The sequence below is a fragment of the Sapajus apella genome, unplaced genomic scaffold (genome assembly GCF_009761245.1).
Source record: "Sapajus apella isolate SASKATOON/1434 unplaced genomic scaffold, GSC_monkey_1.0 scaffold89, whole genome shotgun sequence".
Lineage (NCBI taxonomy): Eukaryota > Metazoa > Chordata > Mammalia > Primates > Cebidae > Sapajus > Sapajus apella.
Genome location: NW_022437029.1, coordinates 4,673,957 through 4,693,093, shown reverse-complemented (window position 1 = coordinate 4,693,093; position 19,137 = coordinate 4,673,957). Strand labels below are relative to the sequence as shown.

The 19,137-nt window shown below is 46.7% G+C and overlaps 1 protein-coding gene across 3 annotated transcripts in view; it reads left to right on the top strand.

The window, feature by feature from the left end:
• The window catches only part of TBC1D8 (TBC1 domain family member 8), a 132,988-nt gene that overhangs the window by 93,452 nt on the left and 20,399 nt on the right, over positions 1-19,137 (top strand). For all 3 annotated transcript variants that reach the window (XM_032255477.1, XM_032255476.1, XM_032255478.1), the window contains exons 5-11: positions 315-555; positions 9,795-10,002; positions 11,520-11,714; positions 12,497-12,673; positions 13,867-14,017; positions 16,556-16,770; positions 17,700-17,817. In XM_032255477.1, coding sequence (XP_032111368.1) covers positions 315-555; positions 9,795-10,002; positions 11,520-11,714; positions 12,497-12,673; positions 13,867-14,017; positions 16,556-16,770; positions 17,700-17,817 — 1,305 coding nt within the window. The remainder of the gene's footprint in view (positions 1-314; positions 556-9,794; positions 10,003-11,519; positions 11,715-12,496; positions 12,674-13,866; positions 14,018-16,555; positions 16,771-17,699; positions 17,818-19,137) is intronic.

Below are 19,137 nucleotides of genomic sequence, written 5' to 3'. Positions count from 1 at the left end.
GGACACATAGAGGGGAAGAACTGACACAGGTGCTTACTTGAGGGGGGAGGGTGGGAGGAGGGAGAAGATTAGAAAAAATAACTAATGGTTACCAGGCTTAACACCTGGATGATGAAATAATCTGTACAGCATACCCCCGTGACATGAGTTTACCTATATTACAAACCTACGCATGTACCCCTGAACTTAAATGATTTTTTTAAAAGGCATTTGCACATTGGCCTAAGGAAAACTTTGGATATTTGCTTGCTGACATGCTCAAATTTGGCTCAAATTTTATGGTATAATACGTATTTTACCCTTTTCTCTTATAGTTAAACTCGTAGTTCCGTGGGTTGATATCCAGAAATTAGAAAGAACGTCCAATGTCTTTCTGACGGATACCATCCGAATCACCACACAGAATAAGGAGCGCGACTTCTCCATGTTCCTGAACCTGGATGAAGTGTTTAAGGTCATGGAGCAGCTGGCCGACGTGACACTGCGAAGGCTGCTGGATAATGAGGTCTTTGACCTCGACCCTGATCTGCAGGAGCCGAGCCAGATCACCAAGAGGTGAGGGTGCCTGTTCTAGAGTGTCAGCAACCTGCACAGGGTACCCATGAGCTATGCCCAGCCCTCATGTGCACGGGCTTTTGTTAGCCTTGATTATGTTAGATTTAAATTTCTCTGTGGCATAATTCAGATTTTCTTGTATTGTTAATCTTAACAGAGATATGACAGAAGTGATGATCCTTCATTTCAGTTACTCAGTGGACTTTGATTTCTGGATTTAGTTTACCTCTTTTTCAGATATCATTTCAAAATTGATGTTCATAAAAAATACTTTTAGAAAATGTAGTATGGGTAGCTGCATAATAGAAATCTGTGGAATGCTGTGCTTTGCTAGTGAACATTAGACATTTTGTCTTTTCATAGGCAATTACTTTGTAGAAAAAGTTTTCAGGACAGCTGGACCTATTTTTGGTACCACTTTGTCATCAGAAATATGCCTCACTGATGGTATAGCCAGTACAGCGTGTGGTTTGTTTGCCACAAATTGATACTAATCCTACAGACTTGTGAGGTAGTTGTTTGAATTATTTGTTGCTTTAAGGAAGCTCAACTTTATTATCCAAAGTTTTTATTTTTAATTTTTTAAGAACCACTAGTTATTTTTTATCTTGGTGCAAAAGTAATTAAAGGTAAAATTATCCTAGGATCCAGCAGTTCCACTTCTAGGTATATACACTAAAGATGTGAAAGCACGGGCTCGGAACTATTTGTATGCCCACGTCGCAGCAGCATTATTCACTATCCCCAAAAGGTGGAAGCAGCCTGACTGTCTAGCAAGAAATGAAGCCATCACTAAAATGTGAGCTGCACAATGGAATATTACTCAGCCTTGAAAAGGAAGGAAATCCTGACACATGCTACCACATGGAAGAATCATGAGCACATTATGTTGGGTGAAATAAGTTGCAAAAAGACAAATACTGACATTCAAACATGATTTTTCTGAGCTTTAATCTTCCATACTCGGGCTGGATGATATGCCACTAAGATCATTCAAAGCTCTAAATTTAGTGTTCAGCAGTAATATAAATCCATGCACTGTCCTCTGTGTTTTCTCAATGTGTGGGGGCGAGAGTGTCTCTTCATTCATGGCCTGTGAGCAGCGGCATGCTGAGGGTTTGATGTACTCAGAAAGAATTCAAAGCCCCTTCCTGCTGTGTGCATTTGTTTGAAACAGATCACGTGTAGTCACAAGTTTGGTAAAATCAAACACAAATGCTCTTCATGTTTTTGGTTAAGATTCCAAGGAATTTCACATGGTTTTGTGTCACCTCTGATAATCTGACAGTTTGAGAGATGGAGGGTGAGGGGGGTGCTCATTGCCCCCTGTGAAAGGGCACACTTGGGGCAGTGTCCTTTGGGGTTTGGACTCTGCCCCTCTTGGCCCCAGGCTTCCCATAATGGTCTCTCTGGCTCCATCTTAGGAGCATCTGTTTTAAAAGTAAGATAGCCCAGTCCAGCAGGTGCCATTCTCTCCTGTATCTGAGTCCTTTTAGTGCAGCTTATAAAGTTATCTGTTAAAAATGGAAAAGTCGCAGTTGCAGGAAGACCTGAAGCAACAAGCCTGGGTTGCATGAGTTGCTGGACGACTCATAGGAGGACCAATTAAAGCTTCTGCCCCTCACCCTGTGTGCATGGGGTACATGGACGTGTGAGTGCAACCGTGTAGTTGCGGGAGGTGGAGGCCTGCTAGCAGCTGTTCTGACCAGCCCCACAGCACTGGGATTTCAGGTGATTCCTCACAAATCTACTGGTAGCCTGGCACAGCTTCACTTCCAGATGGGGTGTTTTGGTTTTGGGTAGAAGGGAGGAAAGAATACATTGAAGGTCCTTAGCACCAAAACTCTTGTGAGAAGAGAACTGGTTTTAGAGAAAAGCCATCAAGTTGGCAGCCTTCATTTACATTCCAGAATTCTGGGAGATTCTGCAAGACACTCCCCTTCTGTCTTCTACTCTGGGAACTATTCAGAAAGAAGAGGGGAGAGGAAAGGCTAAAAATGGCCCGGCGTTGGCCAGGGCTGAGCTGCCAGGGTGCCTGCAGGTGCGTGGGGCTGGCCCTGTGGTGGGGCTGCAGGCTTCTGGGCCAAGCAGTTGACTGCAGGTTCAGCAGCTTTCTTGAAAAGTGAAAGGCACGTACCTTGCCTCCCAGTTCCCAGCCAGCTCTCATTTATAGTGTTTGTCATGGAGATGTGGGCCTGTGGGTATAAACAGGTAATGACTCAGTCTACTTGAAGCCCTGCCAGGAGAGCCTAGATTTGAAAGCTGAGGAAAACAGTCTCTGCAGGCTCACTCCCTGGCTCTCTTTGGTTGGTCTCTTTTCACTTCCCTTCCCAGATAATGGCTGCAGAAAGGTGTCCTTGGGGTCACGAGCTGGGTGAGCCTCAGATTGCCGATTAGTCAGGATTGCCATGTGTGGCCACTCCAACAGGATTTATGGACATGGTGTGGAGCTGCTTGTAGCTCCCCTGGGAGCAGGGAGGGTTGGGGTGCATTGTTGCCCCCAGCTGATTGGGCTGGTTGGAGTTGCCAGGCGTGGGAGTTGCCAGACGTGGGAGTCACTGGGCTCAGCCCTCACAAGGGGCAGGGGAGGCCCTGGGCCAGGGATCCCCATATCATAGCCACAGAATCCAGGAGGGCAGAGCGACTAAGGAGATGCCCACAGAGGGAACAGAGGAAGGGAAGCAGAAAAGAAAAAAGGTGATAGATTCTGAAATCTAAAAACGGAAAAGATCTATCTCAAAGTTGGGAATGGTGGGATAAAAAAAAGTGTATTTGGCTATTTTTTGTGGGGGTGTGGGTGGTTGGAGAGTGATGGGCTTCATTAAATCTAATTACAAACTGTTTTGACTGGCCGAAGATGCTGGAGGAGAATTGAATTAAAGTGGTGTAGTAAATGGAAACTCCGTTTCCCACAAGGTGGGCTCTTTTTGCTGGCTTGTAAAGATGAATAGCCGCTGTCCAGAGGCAGGTGTCCTCAGCAGGGAACCCTGGTCCCCCGTGGCCTTGCTGGTTCTGAACTCCCCTGTCTGGCTGGCTTTTCAGACCCTCTTTGGCCTTCCCCTTTCCCCTGCTCCCGCCTACTCACCCCTTTTCCTGCTCTTCTCCCTTGGCTCCCACTAGGACCACTTCTGTGTAATTTATTTGACTTTTCATCCCTCTGATTCTAGCTTGAGCCCTCCTCTGCCTCAGAGTCCTCTTGGCCCACTTTAGACATCTCCCAGGGGCTCCTGCAGCCTGACAGCCCATACCTTACAAGAGAAGAGCCACGTCTTACCCTCCACAACCCCAGCCCCCAAGCTGCTCAGTGATTGTCAGCAGGTTGGCTTACATGGTTCTCTCTCTAGTACAGGATGGGTGGAAGAGGATGGAGGGAGGAGCCTTTTTCTGAGGGTCAGAGAGCCTTATAGATGCCCTGTGTTGTCAAGGTCCTGGTCTCTTAGGGTCTCAGTGCAGACAGATTTCCAAAGGAATAAGGGGCCCTTCCTGCTGACTGCCTGCGCTGGCGCCTGACCGCCAGGTGCGCCTAGTGGCAGGGGGCTGCCCTGTGTCTCAGCAGCTGCTTTGCAGCGTCATCCACATTTCCTTAGGACTGCTGTAGGGTAACAGAGGAAAGGCATTCTGAGTGAATACACATTTGAGAAAGGAGATATTTTATGCACAGACTTGGGCTTTGAGGAAAAGCACATGGATTTGGCCTTGTTTCTATCTTGAAACCTTGATATTTCCCCGATTTTATTTAATTAATTAATTAGCGGCTTAATGTTGTTCTGTTGCGTTGGCTAGAGTGTAGTGGCATATTCTCTGCTCGCTGTAGCCTCCACATCGCAGGTTCAAGTGATTCTCCTGACTCAGTCTCCTGTGTAGCTGGGATTATAGGCAGGTACCACCACGCCTAGCTAATTTTTGTATTTTTAGTAGAGATGGGTTTTTGCCATGGCTCCACGTTTTCTGTCTAGTGCACAGATGGGAAGTCCCTACATGCTGAGCATGGGAGTGCCAAGCTGCCCCAGCCTGTCGCACAGCCTAAGTTTGGGGAAGCTTTAAGCCTGGAAGCAGCATTAAGCCTGCTGACACATAGTAGGCTCTCGTATGTGTGCTGAATGACCGGAGGGAGCCACAGTTGGCATGTAGCTCAGACAAGGTTCTCTCTAAAGCATTCTAGAGGGTCAATGGGAAGAGAGAGAGAAACAGAAACCTATTTTGATACATCTTTATCAAAAGTAGGAGAGACAAATATAATTCTGGATTGGCAGAGAAATAAAAGAACTACATACCTCCTTGGGTCCTCTTAGGGGTTAAGCTGAGTTTTTTAAAAGAATGTATACCTAGTCTAGAATCTTCTGCATAGTTGTTGTGCACTATTGCACATACTAATTTCAGCTTCAGCAACAAATCTGAAGTTTGTTGTTCCAGAGTTGGGTTGACCCACATTTATTCTTTACTTAGTTACAGCCTCATCAGTGGCATGTGTTAAGATAAGGTGGTTGGGCTGGGCGTGGCGACTCATGCTTGTAATCCCAGCACTTTGTGAACCCGAGGGGGGGCTGATCATTTGAGGCCAGGAGTTGGAGACCAGCCTGACCAACATGGCAAAACCCCATCTCTACTAAAAATATAAAAATTAGCTGGGCGTGGTGGTGGGCACCTGTAATTCCAGCTACTTAGGAGGCTGAGACAGGAAAATCCCTTGAACCCAGGAGGCAGAGGTTGCAGTGAGTCAAGATTGCAGGACAGCACTCCAGCCTGGGCAACAGAGTGCAACTGTGTCTCAAAAAAAAAAAAAAAAAAAAAAAGATAGAAAAGAAAGGTGGCACTTTCCCCTGCTAGTCTTAGTTGTAGCTCTCTCTTAGAGTGATTGCTTTAGCCTGTGTGTGCAGGCACTGGATGGTAGGCGTAGGTGGAGTAGCTGGGATTGTCTCCATCCTCATAGAGGTGCTTCTGCAGTGAACTACAGCCTTGTGTGACCACCTTGTGAATGTCAGGTCATGACCAATGTCTGTTGTTCTTCCCTATGGAGGAAAAATGAAGGCACTTAGGAAGTACTGGAAAGTCTGAGAAGCAGGCTGTGACTAATGGCTTTGTTTCTGATGCTGTTCAGAAAAAGGAGTTGATATATTTAGCATCAAAACTAACAACTGCTTTGAAACAGACCTAAAGGATAGGATGGTCTTATTGTGAACTTCATAAAGAGCTGGTTTCTCATCTTTTCAAAGTCACTACATCTTCATCTCAGTTATACTGGAAATTTAATTATCTTGTATATAATACATATTTAATGGTGAAATTGGAAGACAACTTTCTAATACGAAGGAAGGAAACTAACTCAGATCTTAGGAAAGTCCCCTGTGCTGCTTACTTTTTTGTAACTTGAGGTTTCTGGTCTCTGGCTACCCAAATGTACAAAACACAGATGTCTACAGAGAAAGCGAGGACAGCCCTGAAAGGGGAATGGAGACTGTGTGCAGCGTACCCAGGCTGCTCTGAAGCCACAGAGAAGAGAAGCTGATTGAACTGAGGCAGCAGGTGCACTGGGAAGAACAAAATGGTTTAGCTGCCTCAGATACCGGAACACCTTATTCTTTTTTCCTTATTTCTTGAGATGGAGTTTCACTCTTGTCACCCAGGCTGGAGTGCAATGGCGCAATCTTGGCTCACTGCAACCTCTGTCTCCTGGGTTCAAGTGATTCTCCTGCCTCAGCCTCCCGAGTAGCTGGGATTACAGGCACGTGCCACCATGCCCAGCTAATTTTTGTATTTTTAGTAGAGACAGGGTTTCTCCATGTTGGCCAGGCTGGTCTTGAACTCCTGACCTCAGGTAATCTGCCCACCTCAGCCTCCCAAAGTGCTGGGATTACAGGTGTGAGCCACCATGCCCTGCCTGGAACACCTTATTCTTAATTGGAGGGATTCGGGGCAAAATAAATATAAATATAAGTCCTCCCACCTTTCTGGTGGCCCAGTGCAAACTTCTGTGATTTGAATACTCACCATGTATTCAGTTTGACATCAGCCATGACTTAAGGGGAAAGAAATGCCCAGCTAGGAAGGAAGACTGACAGGTGAACTCACTGGCAACTAGAACCACGTTTATAAGATAAGTGCAGGGAGTAAAGTTTGATTTTACTTTCATCAAAGCCAGCATGGCCAGCATGCTCCAAGGACAAGGATGGAAGTTTTCCAATTTAAATGCATTGGACATAGTCAGCTTGGGGAACTTGGGGTCCTCTTGAGGGGCCTTGCTTTCCATTCCTGTTGTGCATGAACTGTTAGAGTGTTTATGGTGCTTTTCCTGTGTCCTGCCAGCTCCTCTCTAGAGAAAGCTCATTCATCTATGGAAACAGCAGTCCACGTTGTATCAGGTATTTAAGGAACTGCAGCTTTGGCCCCCAGGAACTGGACCCATTGTGATCTGTAGAACTTGTATAATTTCTCTGGGTGTCCAGAGGACTTTCTGGGCATGTGTGTGTCTTCTCTTTTTGAGGGCTTCATGGTAAATTCTATAGATTGTGCCATCTCCGTATGATGGCTGCTGCTTGTAAGTCAATTGTATGATGGTGGACATGAGACCTAGAAGGGGTTGCAGAAAAGGTGTGTGTCTGGGAGTCCAGCCTGGCATGGTTGAGGTGAGGTCATATCTCAGGGGCCTCACAACCAAATCATATCTGAAAAGCTCAATTGAGCTGTGTGCAGTTGATTCCAGAGTTGAGAGTTTACTATCTTGCATTTATGGCATTTATGTAACATTTTAAAAGTTGCACTTTTCTCTAAAGAAAATAGCTAACTTTTTTTTTTAAGCTAGTATGTAGTCATGTAAAAAATGTAAGCAAAATAAAATTGGGAAGTGGAAGTCCCACTTATGCAAAGACAATCACTATTAACACTTAAGATAAAGTCCTTGTACACATCCCTGTCTGGAAATTTTAAGGAATTGAACTGAGGCAGCAGGTGCACTGGGTAGAACAAAATGGTTTAGTTGCCTTGGATACCGGAACACACTGTAGGAATCAGACTGTAGGTGCTATGCCTAATCTAATTTCTCTTTTACCATATTGTGGGCATCATTTTAGATTCACAGGGATACCTTGAAGCAGAAAATTCAGACATTGTTTCCATTTTGTAGCCATCAAAATGGGATACAGAGAGTCTCTTTCAGGGTTACAGAGTACATGAGAAAGCCAAGAATTCATATTGCTGACTTTGAGCAAGTGTTAATTTCATCCTTATTTTATAAAGAACTCTTATTTAAAATGCCAGAGAAAAATCTTTGCCTCTGTATGTTGGAATTTCCCCCCACTAGAATTTTTTAGTATGACATAAATTGATCAATATTTTCAAACATTGTGATTTGGCTGCTTTCTTTACTGGTTTTAGAGCCAAAAATCAGGATATGTGGGGTTGCCTGGAGGTTAGGATCCTTCTTTCCTCCTTATCAACATTCTCTCTTGTTGATACTGATGTGATGTGTGAGCCACCGCACCCAACCTAGATTCTTAAAAAAATTTTTTTAAAAAGATAATAATAATGTTTATTGATTACTTACTGTGTGTCAGACATACATTTAAACTGTTTTTTTTTTTTTTTTTTTTTTTTTTTTTTTTTTTTTTTTTTTTTTTAGACAGGATCTCACTCTGTCATCCAGGCTACAGTGCAGTGGTGCGATCTCAGCTCACTGCAGCCTCTACCTCCTGGGCTCAAGTGATCCTTTCATCTCAGCCTCTGGAGTAGCTTGGACCATAGGTGCAAACCACCACACCCAGCTAATGTTTGTGGTTTTTTGTTTTTGTTTTGTAGAGACAGGGTTTTGACATGTTGTCCAGGCTGTTCTCAAACTCCTGAGCTCAAGCAATCTGCCTCCCTCGGCCTCCCAAAGTGCTGAGATTACAGGCATGTGCCACCATGCCCAGCCACATTAAATTAAAAAAAAATTTTTTTTGAGATTTAATTTACATACCATGTAATTATTATATGCCCTTTAGAAGTGTACCATTCAGTGGTTTTTACCATATTCAGAGAGTTGTGCAACCATCACCACAATCAATTTTAGAACATTTTGTCACCCCAAAAAGAAACCCTGTAGCCATGAGCAGTTACTTCCCATTTCTCTCTTCCCCCAAACCCTGAGCAATCACTAATCTATTTTCTGTTTCCAGAGATTTGCTTATTCTGGATATTTCATATAAATGGAATCAGGCAATATGTCATCTTTTTGTGTCTTATTTCACTCAGTATTATGTTTTCAAGGTTCATCTCTGCTGTAGCACACATCAATACTTCACTCCTTTTTTCTGGCTGAACAATATTTGATTGTTTGGATACACTATCTTTTGTTTATCCATTTGTGAGTCAATGGACCTTTCGGTTATTTCTACCTTTTGGTTATCATAAATAATGCTGCTAAGAACATTCGTGTGCCAAACGTACGTTTTCAATTCTCTTGGGTATATCTACCTAGGAGTGGAATTTCTTGGTCAAGTGTTAAGTCTACATTTAGCCTTTTGTGGAGCTTCCAGACTGTTTTCCAACGTGACCGCACTGTGTTAATTCCCTCCAGCAGTGCAGTACGGTCCCCACATCCTCCTCACCACTTGTTATCAAACTTTTTGAAACTTGGCTTCTTAAGCAATTGTTTTTCTGGTAATTCTCAGTGTTACTCAAACCAGGAAGGAATGCTTATTTGGCCTATGAGTTTATTACATCACTTCTGTGCAGAGGCAGCATGTCTGTCCTGCATCCTTGTTCTGAAGGTCAGCCTGCAGTTAGAATGTGGCCCAGGTGCGCCAGCACAGGACGTGCATGGTACCTTTTTGTACTCACTTAAATACAGATTGTGCCAGTGGCTTTAAAAGTATTTTCTTGGCTGCGTGCAGTGGCTCACGCCTGTAATTCCAGCACTTTGTGAGGTCGAGGCAGGTGGATCACCTGAGGTCGGGAGTTTGAGACCAGCGTGACCAATATAGCAAAACCCCACCTCTACTATAAATAGAAAAATTAGCAGGGCATGGTGGCATATGTCTGTAATCCCAGCTACTTGGGAGGCTGAGGCAGGACAATCGCTTGTACCTGGGAGGCGGAGGTTGCAGTGAGCTGAGATCGTGCCACTGCACTCCAGCCTGGGTGACAGAGCAAGACTCCATCTCAAAAATAAAATGAAATAAAAAAGTAAAAGTATTTTCCTTTGCAATCTTGGGTGTCCATTCACCTTTCCTGTCTTTTCTTCTTCTTTCCTCGCCCTTCCCAAGGGACCTGGAAGCCAGAGCACAGAATGAGTTCTTCCGGGCTTTCTTCAGGTTGCCCAGGAAGGAGAAGCTGCATGAGGTCGTGGACTGCTCGCTCTGGACGCCGTTCAGTCGCTGTCACACCGCAGGGCGGATGTTCACCTCTGACAGCTACATCTGCTTTGCCAGCAGAGAAGATGGCTGCTGTAAGGTCGTCCTGCCACTCAGAGAGGTAGACCAGCCCTACTGTGTGCTTCCCAAAGCAGCCTTTTGTTGTTTGAAACCAAGGTTGCTGGCTGTGAGATGGAGTGTGGGAGGGGAGTTCAGATGGGACAGCTTTGCCATCTAAAGATGGATGACTACCAGGCTGGGCTTCTTGAGGGAGGCATGGCCTGAATTGGACCATTACCCATTTGGCCATTGCTTTTTCTGCTGCTTCTCTGGCATCCTGAAATTTGCCAACAAGTGCTTGTTGAAAACAGGGGACTCTAACCTCCACATTATTGATAAAGCTGTTATTAAAAAGTACATGCCTAGCAATTAAAGATTTTTCCAGCAGCTCTTAGGAATGAATCCTCCCATTTCACTCACCAAAAAAAAGAAAAGCAAAAAAAGCAACCTACCAAAAGCATCACCTTTTAAAAATAAATGGTAAATTGCTTGGCTTTTATACTGTCCTAGAACTTTAGGTGAAATTTTAAAATGCTTCCTTTGACAGGGATCAGGTCACTTCTTCCTATAAAATTCTGCAATTCTCTTCTTGGAAATGGGGCTCAGATTTCTTCCAGATCTGAGCAGCTCAGTCCTTTGGCTTCAGGGTAGCAGCTGTGGTGAAATGGTACCCACAACTCTGTTTACACATCAAGACCGCCAGAGTATTTCTTCTGCTAACAAATGCACTGCATATTCTTCTTTGGAAAAACTCAAAAATCTTATTTTTTTTTCTTTTCTTTTTTTTTTTTTTTTTTTTTTTTTTAGAGAGGAGGGTCTCACTGCGTTGCACAGGCTGGTCTTGAACTCCTGGGCTCAGTCAGTTCTCTCACCTTGGCCTCTCACAATGCTGGGATAAACATGTGGTCTCCTGCCTCCCTGTTATTATTCTGTAGTAGATATCTTCATTTTACAAATATTTTTACTTATTAGTGGAGCAAGAATTCAAGGAGCTAACTTAACATGCTTAAAATTTTTCTTGGCTATGTGTACCTAACCAGAAATGATCACTGTAACCATTGTATGATTCAGTAGTATTACGTACATTCACATTGTTGTGCAGCCATCAGCACTGTCCATCTCCAGAACGTTTTTATCACTGCCAACGGAAACACTGTCCCCATGAAACGACTCCCCTCCTCCCCCTCCCCCAGCCCCCAGCGACTGTCCTTCTACTTCCCATCTCTCTGAATTTCACTCCTCCAAGTACCTCATATACATCAATATTTGTGACTGGCCTTGTTCACTTAGCATAATGCACTTGGGGCTCGTCCCTGCTGTAGCCTCTCTCCAAATCCCCCTCCTCTTCAAGGCTGGGTCATATTCCGTGGTATGGATAGACAGCACTTTGTTACCCAGTCATCCCTTGATGCAGCCTTGCACAGCCTCCCCTCGTGGCGGTGGAGAGCAGCTCGCCTTTGCATCATGCCCTTTCTGCAGTAATTGTGCTTTGCACTCTGTTTCGGGACATTCTGCATATGTAATACAATGCCTGCCTTCCTCCCTCCCTGCTGGCCCTGCATGTCACCTCTTGTGCAGGTGGTGAGCATTGAGAAGATGGAGGACACGAGCCTGCTGCCGCACCCCATCATCGTCAGTATCAGAAGCAAGGTGGCCTTCCAGTTCATCGAGCTCCGGGACCGAGACAGCCTGGTGGAGGCGCTGCTCGTGAGACTGAAGCAGGTCCATGCTAACCACCCCGTGCACTACAATACCTCTGCAGATGATGACATGGTACGGTCCTTCCAGACCCTGATGATCCCCTTCTTCACGTATTGGGCTGTGGTCTCCAAAGGGGAGTGCACAGGAGGGACTCACATGGGGACGAGAAGAATGTGGGGCCTGTGTGTGGTCTGCTGCCATTTCTGATGTGCTGGGTATCCTGAGAGGGTGTGACACAGAGTAGAGGGGTTGGGGAGCCAACCGCCCCACAGCTTGGAGAGGGTGGCAGGGACACCCCTCACAGGTGAGAAGGGTTGCTGTCCCTGCTCCTGCGGATCAAGGATGACCTTATTGGAGGCACGTGTAACCTGCTGAAAGAGGAGCTTCATGGGCCCTGACGTTGGGCAGCTGCGGAGGTGGCCCCGCAGTGGCTGCTGCCTGCTCTCCTTTATTCACATCTCTTCTCATTCTCAACCTCTTTTTACCCAAAGTGGTGATGGGGAGAAAAGGAGGTGCAGCCTCTGTCTACCCCAGGGCTCTTTTCTCGGGATGGCCATCCTCCTGTCCAGAAGCTAAGGGGCCTGGGGGTACCCATGAGGAAATGTGTGTGGCCCCGGGCTCTCGGGGCCAGGACAGCCTTCCCCGGAACAGGCAGAGGGACTGTGTCTTCCTAGGAACCCTGTCAGGTCTGGTGTCAGTCTGTCTTCCCCCTGAGTCATTGAAGTCTGCTATGCCCATGCATCCAAAGGCAAAACAAAGACTGTCCCCTTCGCTAAAGCCATGACTCACTCTCTCTCTTTCTGTCTCTCTGTCTGTCTCTGTCTCGCCGTCTCTCTATCTTTCTTGCTGTGCAGGCTTCACCTGTGTTTCATTCAACAAGCATGTGCAGTGACCATAGGTTTGGGGATCTTGAAATGGTATCTTCTCAAAATAGCGAGGAGAGTGAAAAAGAGAAGAGCCCGCTGCTGCACCCCGACGCCCTCTTCACCGCCTTCCAGCAGTCAGGCAGCCAGAGCCCTGACTCCCGAATGGTGAGTGATGCCTGGTACCCAAGCTGGACTGCAGAACTGCGCCATGGGCATGAGCATAGGGGGTTGCCCAGCTGTCTGACCCACCGTGGAACATGGAACCTGGCCTTGGGAAGCTAGTGCTCCTCTTCCTTCTTGTTCTCATGGGTGAAAAGTGAGAGGCGTCCACTGAGGGGGTCAGAGGACTGAGGGGCTGCTCTCCCACCTGCCCTTCAGTGGTCCTCAAGCACCTCTCGGTTGTGGGGCCTGGAGAGCTGGCCGCGCTGTCCCTTGGGGGTCTGTAGGCACAGAATGGGTCCCTGTCCTTCTAGCCAGTGCTGTCTGTATGCCCCTCATTACAGCTTTCTTTTTTTTTTTGTCTTCTAGGAGAAGGGGGTCACCAGTCTTCTAGTTTTACTAAACTGGAAATATTTTTGCTATATTTACTTACAGATTTCCTCTTTGTAGGGAGAACTTGAGGGACATGTCACGTATAGTCTGGTAAAGATACTGGAAGTTGTGCTTTGAAACGGGGCCACGGCAGGCAGGGTGCTGCGCTGGACTATGAGCACCAGGCAGTGGCTGTGAACCTGTTACCAAGCTTATTTTTGGTTGCTTAATGGCTCCTGTAAAATCTGTTGTTTTTTTTTATTCAAAACTGAGCCTTCTCATAGGCTTTACACTCAGATCCTTCATTAACTTTTGTTGATGAAACATGAGAATGTTAAATATATATATATAATGTAATTTTTTTCAGGTTTCAGTTTTCCCTCTGGCTGTCAGGAAGCTCAGGGCAAATTGTCCCCTTTACCCTCTGAGCTGACCAGTGTTTTTTTGGCAGATACAACATCTTGAGAAAAGTTCCCCCAGCGTCCCCCTTGCCCAACCCACCCTCCCATCTGATTTGGGCTACTTTAGTACTTGGATTTACATATCCTTATTACCAGCCTTGCTAAGGAAACTGCATTTTGTTTGTATAAATTCACCCACTGGTCTCTGAGCTCCTGCAGAGCCATACTCTGTGTTATTCATCTTTGTATCCTCTGTGTCCCCTGGTAGAGGTTCAGAAATATTTGTGGCTTGAATACAGGTGTCCTTGCCTGTTGCTGTTGGCCCCTCAGCGGAGGCAGTACCTCCCCCATCACCAGTGGTGCATCGGCGGGCAGGGGGTGGTAAGGATGAACTTCTTTGTACATTAAGAATATTCCCATTTCCAGTCCAGAGAACAGATAAAAATAAGCCTGTGGAATGACCACTTTGTGGAATATGGCAGAACCGTGTGTATGTTTCGCACAGAGAAGATTCGGAAGCTTGTAGCCATGGGCATCCCTGAGTCTTTGCGTGGGAGACTCTGGCTTCTCTTCTCAGGTAAGTGCTCTTGGTATCTCTAAGCTAATTGTTCTTTTTCTCATGGACACAGGAACAGCCCAGACCTGAACAGCACATGTGTTTATGTACAGATGAAATGGGTCTGTCTTTGGGTCATTCCTGTGAATTCCCAGCCGAGGTCTTAGACCCCTTGTTGTGTCAGCTGTGGGACCTAGGTCAGGTTGCCACAGTGTCCAACTGGGTAAATGTGAGGTCTGAATACAGTGATGACCACTCCTTTACAAATGTCTTCACGAGTCTCTATATAGTGCTGAGGATTCTATTCAGAACCCTGTGGAAGTGAAGTGTCTACAATGTATGAACTCTGAAATAGATGAAGCCAAAAGTCCTCATCCATTGTCAATTGGTTGGGCTGTTGAAACACATCCCTCAGAGTGTAGCTGCCATGGGTCCCTCCTCCAGTGAAGACATGTGGCGGGCACCCGAGGCAAAAGTGCGGATTTCCGTTCTGTTCCATTTCCTCTTTTCTGCTGGACCCATTCAGGGAGGGTCTCGTTTGGCCCCAAAGCCATGGGGCCTCTCCCTGCACCTATTGTGGAATGCCTGGGAACCCACATCAGGACATTTAATGATGGATAGGCTGAACCTGGGACCAAACTTCCCCAGGGACATGCTGGGTAGACATTTGTCTGTCCCTCCATATCAACTGTGAGGGACTTACCCCTTGGGGCAAAGGAGCTGGGGCCCAAGGGCAGGAAGGGAAGGCCCTGCCATTGGGGAGTGTGCCTTTGCTGCTTCTCTGGGTGCCATGGGAGGCCAGGTGAGAGGGTCCCTTCCCCAGATGACCCTGTGGCTCTTGTCAGCAGGGAGGCGCCTGGAGGCTGGGCTGGGTAACTGTTCCCTCCTCCCTCACTCTTCCTGTGACTGGAAGCATCCCTTGTCCTACTTCACCATCAGCCTCTTGCTGGTTCCTTATCTACCCCCAACTTTGTCCCTCACTTTCCTCTTCCACATCTCCCCCATCCCCTGACCTCCTGCCGGAGACACCCAGACACAGCCTTCATGCTTCACTGCACTGGGCGTGGTCACTGGGCACTGATGCTGCCACTGCACACCTCATCTCCCTCCTGCCTCCTGGCTTCTGCAGCTGCCTTCCAGAGGCGCAGCATCAAAATGTCTCCTTTTAAAAATGAAAAATGTCTTCTGCATTTTTGTATATAGAAATAACGACACATAGTCATAGTTGAAAAATAAGGGCATGGAGGAGTGAGCAGAGACAGTGACCTTCTTTAGAATCCTACCACCTAAAGGTGAGGCCTGTCACTACCCAAGGTATACGTTCCTCTAGGTCTTTTTAACATACACACACATGCACACACACACACACACACACACACACGTGTGCACACACTTTTCATAAGGGGCTCATTCATCCCTCCATCTTGACTGCCCGCTAGAGGCCTGGGCAGTAGCTCTGGCTGTGTGTGGCTGGCGTAGGAGTTTTCTGTGCTGGGTCCTTCTGCTGCAGTTTGTACATCTCAGACCCGACTTCAGAGTTTCATGTGGGCACCGTGCTGCTGGCCCCTTCTCTCCATCATAGTTGCGCCCTCTCGTGTGCCTCATGCATTGGCGCTCAGTGTCATTTCTTGTTGAATTAATGCATGAAATTTAATGCATGAAATTTCTGTGTGTGTTTGTGTACGTGCTTACACACTCCTGCTATTAGGGAATACAGTGTGTTAAAAGCATATTAGTACATTTATTTGTATTATGAGCTTTCTCGCCTTCACTCTAAAAGGTTATTCTTACAAAAGCCATGCTATTGGCCGGGTGCCGTGGCTCATGCCTGTAATCCCTGCACTTTGGGAGGCTGAGGCAGGTGGATCACAAGGTCACAGATCAAGACCATCCTGGCCAACACGGTGAAACGCTGTTTCTACAAAAAAATACAAAAATTAGCTGGGTGTGGTGGTACGTGCCTGTAGTCCCAGCTACTTGGGAAGCTGAGGCAGGAGAATTGCATGAACCCAGGAGGCAGAGGTTTGTAGTGAGCTGGGATTGTGCCACTGTACTCCAGTTTGGCAACAGAGCAAGACTCCGTCTCAAAAAAAAAAAAAAAAAAAAAAAGCCATTCTTTTATTTCTGTTTTTCGGACTAGGCTGCATGGCAGAAATGAAGCCCTTACTCTGTCGCCCAGGCTGGAGTACAATGGCATGATCTTGGCTTACTGCAACCTCTGCCTCCTGGGTTCAAAGGATTTTTGTGCCTTAGCATCCTTACAGGGATTATAGGCACCCGCCACCACACCTGGCTAATTTTTGTATTTTAGTAGAGATGGGATTTTACCACGTTGGCCAGGCTGATCTCAAAACTCCTGACCTCAAGTGATCTGTCCACCTCAGCCTCCCAAAATCAAAGTGCTGGGATTACAGGAGTGAGCCACCATGCCTGGCCAATATTTTGCCCCTCGGTAAGTAATAAGACCCCACTGGGGTCCCCTGGTGGGACAAGCGTTCTCTTCATGGTGACACCATCCTAGTAATCCTTCCCCCTTGAAACATTGCTTTTAAAACTCAGATGCTGTGACGGATCTTGTTTCACACCCTGGTTACTACGGGAATCTGGTGGAGGAGTCCCTGGGGAAGTGCTGCCTGGTAACTGAGGAGATAGAGCGAGACCTGCATCGCTCCCTGCCAGAACACCCTGCCTTCCAGAATGAAACAGGAATTGCTGCTTTGAGGAGAGTCTTGACGGCCTATGCCCACCGAAACCCCAGGATTGGATACTGCCAGGTGAAAGGGTGTGCTCCGGGGTGCAGAGAGTCTTTAGTTGGTGTCTCACGTTGACCTTCCCAGGGTTTCCGTTCCATTCCTGGTCATCCAGTCCTGAGTATTGCTGTGTGAAGTCGCCATACTTGGTCCCTTTCTGGAAAGAATGTATCACATTAGGGTCAGAGGGACTCATCTTCATATAATCAAACAGGTTGAAAATTTGAGATTTAAAAATGGACTGAGTGCCTGAAAAGAGAAACATTCATGTGTGGTGGTTGTTGGCGGCAGGGCAGATTCAGTCTTCAGCACTCCTCTTGAGCTCAGACGTAGGAGGGCATTAATAGAATTTCTAGACCTCTACATAAGTTACAGGGATTATTTAAAATGCCAGTGCTATCTGGGGAGAAACAAGATGATCAGGGCCAATCCCCTTCCTTCAGGGCACAGGGGTGGAGATGAGATGTCTGCTGAGCTTTCCTGAGCTGAGGCTGTCGTCAGCAGGCATAATAGGAAAATCCATCCATTAAAGCAGCAGCCAAACGCAGGATGAGCTGCGATTAGTGAAGCTCCTGATATTTAAAAATTTAAGATTTCAAACTTTATTTTCCTGTGAATAAGCAAAGTCAGTGAGTGAATTTGTGTGTGCGTGTATATGCACATGTGCGTGCATGTCTGTTTGAACTAATGTAGAATAGCTGGATTTGAACCAACCCTAAGACTTGTACCACAGCTAAATTCCACATTGCTAAATGGGAACCGGAGCTGAGTGGTGGCTGATCGTTCAGCTGGGCGTGTCCTGTGAGGACCATGTTGATATCACGGTTGGTTTACACTGGATCTCTCACCTACAAAATCTTTACTTTTGTGGGTTGTTTGGGCTTGGATGCTTGTACCGTCTCTGTGGCATCACATGGGCTGGTCAGTAACTGTCCTTCTTGACCCCTGAGCAGTCCATGAACATCCTGACCTCTGTGCTGCTGCTGTATGCCAAGGAGGAGGAAGCCTTCTGGCTGCTGGTTGCCGTGTGTGAGCGGATGCTGCCCGATTACTTCAACCACCGAGTGATCGGTAAACAGATCCTCTTCCTTCTCCTGTGTATTTGGGGAACAATGACAGAGCCTGGGCAGGATGTTTCTTATCAGTTCTGTTTATAAAATCCCTCAGTACCACTCAGCTAGTCTGTTTGCAAACACAATTTGACTCCTGAATTTGTAAAACTAACTCATGAAGTTTTCTGCACAGTTCTGACAATGTAATGGAATAAAGAAACTCGAATATGTCCCTGCTACCAAGACCCTACCAAGAGTTGGGATTAAAACAAACACATGACTTCAGATGGATAACTGAACTTACAAGAAGGGAAGGAAGATCCAAGGCCCAGGAAACAAGTCAGAAATTGAAAATCAGGGTGGTTTTGCAAGGATGCCATGGCTTGGAAAGGGAGGATGGGGGTTTGGGGAAACGCCTCTTGGTAGCCCAAAGAGCTTGTTCAGACAGGAGCTCCTCGGTTTCCCTAGAGAGAGGAGGTAGGTGGGACAGAACTAGAGACCCTTGATGCCCATGTGGTCAGTTAAAGGGCAGACTTGGAAAAGCCTTTCACTTTCATAAGGACATCCTAAGAAAGCCCGTTTGCTGCTGTCTGGACTCTAGATAAACCTGTGGCCCTGCAGAACTCCTGCACTGGGTACCTCTGTCTTTCATGTGGTTGAGATTTGAATGTGTGCTGTCTCTGTGGTCCAGCAACCTCCTAGTAGAGAAAACAATACAAAAATGGTTTTGCACTGGTGACACTGTTAAGCACCCTTCTTAGTAATTCAGGTAAGAGAGCTGGCCTAAAATTAGGGTGGCAGCCCTGGGAACAGAACAAACTTCAGACAGAATTTAACACCTGAGTGGATGTAGAAGCAAGGTGGGGAGAAGGTGCCTTTGAAGCCAGTGTCCTAAGGACTGAAGGGTGGTCCCTAGGGATAAGGAGGGGCAGGTGGTTGGTGTCGTCGTCTGGGAAGGCCGTGATGGCTCTGTGCCTTCTGGTCCCAGGTGTGCCCTTCCCTGAGCCTTTGGTCATGCTCACCGGCTCCTTTGTGTGCCTGAGTGGCTAGCTGGCTTGCTTCCCTTTTTACTTTGTGTCATGGGAAGCGGTGTAAGGAAAAGAGTAGGAAGGAGTAATTAGAACCTCAGCAGATTTGAGAGACATGCTGTCAAAGCCATCGTTGATGATTGTTGCTATGTGACAGCTCATATGCAACAGTGCCACGTGGACTCTCTGTGAGAGTGCACGTGCCTGTGTGGACACCGCCCCGGGACAGGAGGGGATCTTTGGAACACTTGCATCACCCCAGAAAGTTCTCTTCTGCCCCTTCCCTGCCATAGGCAACACCTGGTACTGAT